At 34.4% G+C, this 3,440-nt stretch overlaps 1 protein-coding gene across 1 annotated transcript in view; it reads right to left on the bottom strand.

Moving 5' to 3' along the window:
* Positions 1 to 718: 718 nt before the first annotated feature.
* Positions 719 to 3,440, bottom strand: part of LOC111438642 (pyridoxal phosphate homeostasis protein) — a 5,705-nt gene continuing 2,983 nt past the window's right edge. The window contains exons 3-7 of the mRNA XM_023076520.1: positions 3,380 to 3,426; positions 2,866 to 2,953; positions 2,275 to 2,408; positions 1,961 to 2,059; positions 719 to 1,025 (exon numbers count right to left, since the gene is read on the bottom strand). Coding sequence (XP_022932288.1) covers positions 945 to 1,025; positions 1,961 to 2,059; positions 2,275 to 2,408; positions 2,866 to 2,953; positions 3,380 to 3,426 — 449 coding nt within the window. The 3' untranslated portion in view covers positions 719 to 944. The remainder of the gene's footprint in view (positions 1,026 to 1,960; positions 2,060 to 2,274; positions 2,409 to 2,865; positions 2,954 to 3,379; positions 3,427 to 3,440) is intronic.

Here is a 3,440-nt window from a genome sequence, read left to right on the forward strand (position 1 = left end):
TTCAGAATCCTAGAAGTAGGAAAATCGAGCCCCAAAATACGTTTGACATGTAAGTAGCTGCTTTAAGTTTTCTTCAAAAAATACTAAAGCCGACTTGAATTGTTCTAATTGGTTGAGTATGGCTCCCATTAAAGAAATATGAATACTTAGGGCCTCGAATTATGATGTATGAGCTTCTTTTAGTTGATATAATCAGGTAGGACGTAATTGAATTCCGAGTATGTTTTAGTCAAACCAAAGTCATTGATTATAATTTTTTAGTTAATAGTATTTTTTAATTGCAACATGATTGTTTCGTGATTAAAGCTTTTGATTTAAGTTTTAGCTCGAAAGAGTAAACTTCATATTATAACATGGATGCATGAAGTTGATATTAATTTTATAATTAAGCAATAAAATTTTGAGCTCGAGAGAGTCCGAATAATGAAATTTATCTTCTTAACTTATGATTGTATGCACGTCTCCACCTATCATGGTTTTAGAATTAGTTCAGCTCTTAGTCGATTAATGAATTCCAATTCCACATGACAAGGTTCACCACAACGTTCGAAGAAACGTCTCCTCTTACTCGAACTCAAACACGAATGATACTAATCCTTTCACCCCAATGGTGATAATGTCAATTCCTTGTTCACAATAATATGTTCCCTCATGCTAGTCCTTCATCATCAAGTAAGGCACTATAGCGAAACCAAATAAATGAAGCAGAGGAAAAATGTTAGGCAGCAAGGAGCAAGAAGGATGCTCCATTTTTTCTATATTTAATTTAATGCGTTCTTATCTCTTATAAAGACGAAGATACTCCAGTTTCTACATTATTAATTTAATGCATTCCCGTCCCTTCAAGAGACAGAGAATCGATCAGAAAGGCATATTCGTTGCCTGTGTGGAATAAGAACTAAAATATTGTTGAATTCAACTATGAATAGGAATAAAGATAGATGCTAATCAGCTTGCTTCTTTGCATAGTCCCTCGGACCGAAGATGGTGGATCCAATTCTCACATTGGTGCTGCCCATTTCGATCTGTAACATAAAACAGAACCATATTCGACAGTGTTGAAAATTTGATAAATTATCGTAAAATTTAAGAAACTATTAGACACAATTCTAAAAATTCAAACTAAATCAAAATTCTTTGTGGTAGCCATTGCCAACCTTCTTAATACCCGGGTGCAAGCACAAAAAAAGATTAAGGAACATTGCGAGTTAATTTGATCGATTCGAGGTATACTTGTTAGTCAGTTCAGTTTTCAGAACTATAACCCAAAATGTAGACTATATGGTTCAACTAGATCTTGTCAGTTCTGTTGGTTCAGATTTTCGATGGCAGTCACTTCGACTTCCAATCATCAGTTTTAGTATCGATTTTTTATTTTCTTACATCAATCTATTGACTTGGGGCATTGATTTTGGTTTTTAAAAAAACCAATAACTTGCTTACATTACACTCATATCACGACATATTGTCTTGTTGCTATAAACAAAAACGACAATGTTTAACCTTCGGTTCAGAACCATGTATTAGAGAGATGCAACAATTAAGCTAGCTTATTCCAGTATCCCATTTACTGAAGCTAGTATAATTTTGGTAGTTTTATACCCTTAGATGAAGGAGAAAAACTAAAAATTATGGTTCACCAGATAATGACAGCCACATTAAATAATTTTTCCAACTAAACACAATGTGGGGTATGGGGTCAGTTATAAGATCCCACATTGGTTGCGGTAGAGAATGGAACACCTTTATAAGTGTGTGGAAACCTCTCTCTAACAAACATGTTTTAGAAACCTTGAGGAATAGTTCGAAAGGGAAAGTGCAAAGAGGACAATATATGCTAAAGATGGGTTTGGGCTATTACAAAGTTAGTACCCTAGAAACCATGTAGAGAAATAGAAGCAAGAGACAGAAACCATGTAGAGAAATAGAAGCAAGAGACAGAGGTTTAGGTAATACTAACCGCCAACTCGAAATCACCAGACATTCCCATTGACAGTTCACACTGCTCTTCTGCCATTTCAAGTGCCCTACAGACCTTCTCTCTACATTCCAGTAGCGTCTAGAAAATCAGGAAGACAAATTGTCTTTAGAAAAAAAAAAAAGAAAGAGAATATAATAAGAAAATTCTAAAATGATGAATGTGATGAACAGCGAAGAATGTAGATGAATATATATATAGATTAAACCCTTTTTTCTTCCCTTTAAAAGGGTACAAACCTTCCACTGTAGAGTAAAAATATCTAACCAAAAAAAGAAAAGAGTACATTATATAACCTTAAAGTTCTCTGGAGTGCTAGTATAATCTGGCATCCCTATTGTCATTAAGCCAGAAAATTCAAGATGTGGGCAACGCAACTTCACATGCTTTGCAAGTTCGATGCATCCAGAAGGCTCAACCCCAGATTTAGCTGCCAAATTGTCACACAAGTCATTTTCTAGATACTCATTTGTTTAGGATGTAAATCCAAACGGAAATAGATCATTTATGATTTAAGAATAAAACATAAACTGTTACAGTTCAATCTTGAGGCTTGGAAAAGCATCAAGGTTCATTGGGTGTAAGTTTGACAGAAAGAAAATTGTTACATGTGAAATTTTATAAGCGTAGACAAAGTTATTAAGACAGTAAAGATATCCAAAAAAACAAGAGCGGATAAGAAAATTACTTTATTCGTGAAACTAAATGTTCATTAGACTACAGTGAAATATGATTTTACATATACATAGAATTTTAATCCAAGACATAAAATCCCCCCCGGGTTCCAAATATGGCTTTGTTTTCTGGGAGAATGGTTATCCAAGGACTTATTCAACTAATTATAAGAATGATCTTGCAGAAAAACATCAAAGAACTGTGCAACTCACATATTTCTCCACTCGTGTTTACTTGGACTAGAACCTTCAATGGATCCCTCCTGAGGTTTGAAACTGCACGATCGAGATGATTTGCAAGCTGCAGCAGCAGGACCACATCAAGTAATCTTAAAAGTGACAGAACATTTAAGCATCTTTCTTCCTTTTTTCTTAAGAACATCTGAAAATTCAGCTCTTTACTGGGAGAAAAAAACCATAAATTTTGCCAACTACATTGTTCATGCATAGTAAAAAGTTATTTTTTAACCAAAAATAGGAGCCACAAGTAGTTTATTGTCATGCATGGAGATCAATATCACATTTCAAGTACCATTTTTAAAGGCAGCACGTACAATAATACCCAGCAAAAAGCCAAGCTGCCAAAAGTGATACAACTAAGCTTCATCAATAATATTCCGTCTCATTATATGAATAAGTTTCTTGTTCAATAAAAAGGCTTCACAATAATAAAAATGAAAGAAATCTTACCTTTTAGAAATATAATAGAATTGGATTAAGTCTTTACCTTCTCATTATCTACACCCTGAACCATGGCCAGGTTTGGAACTCCAGCTGCAAGGGGGGGG

The sequence above is a fragment of the Cucurbita moschata genome, unplaced genomic scaffold, assembly GCF_002738365.1.
Source record: "Cucurbita moschata cultivar Rifu unplaced genomic scaffold, Cmos_1.0 Cmo_Scf00078, whole genome shotgun sequence".
Taxonomy (NCBI): Eukaryota; Viridiplantae; Streptophyta; class Magnoliopsida; order Cucurbitales; family Cucurbitaceae; genus Cucurbita; species Cucurbita moschata.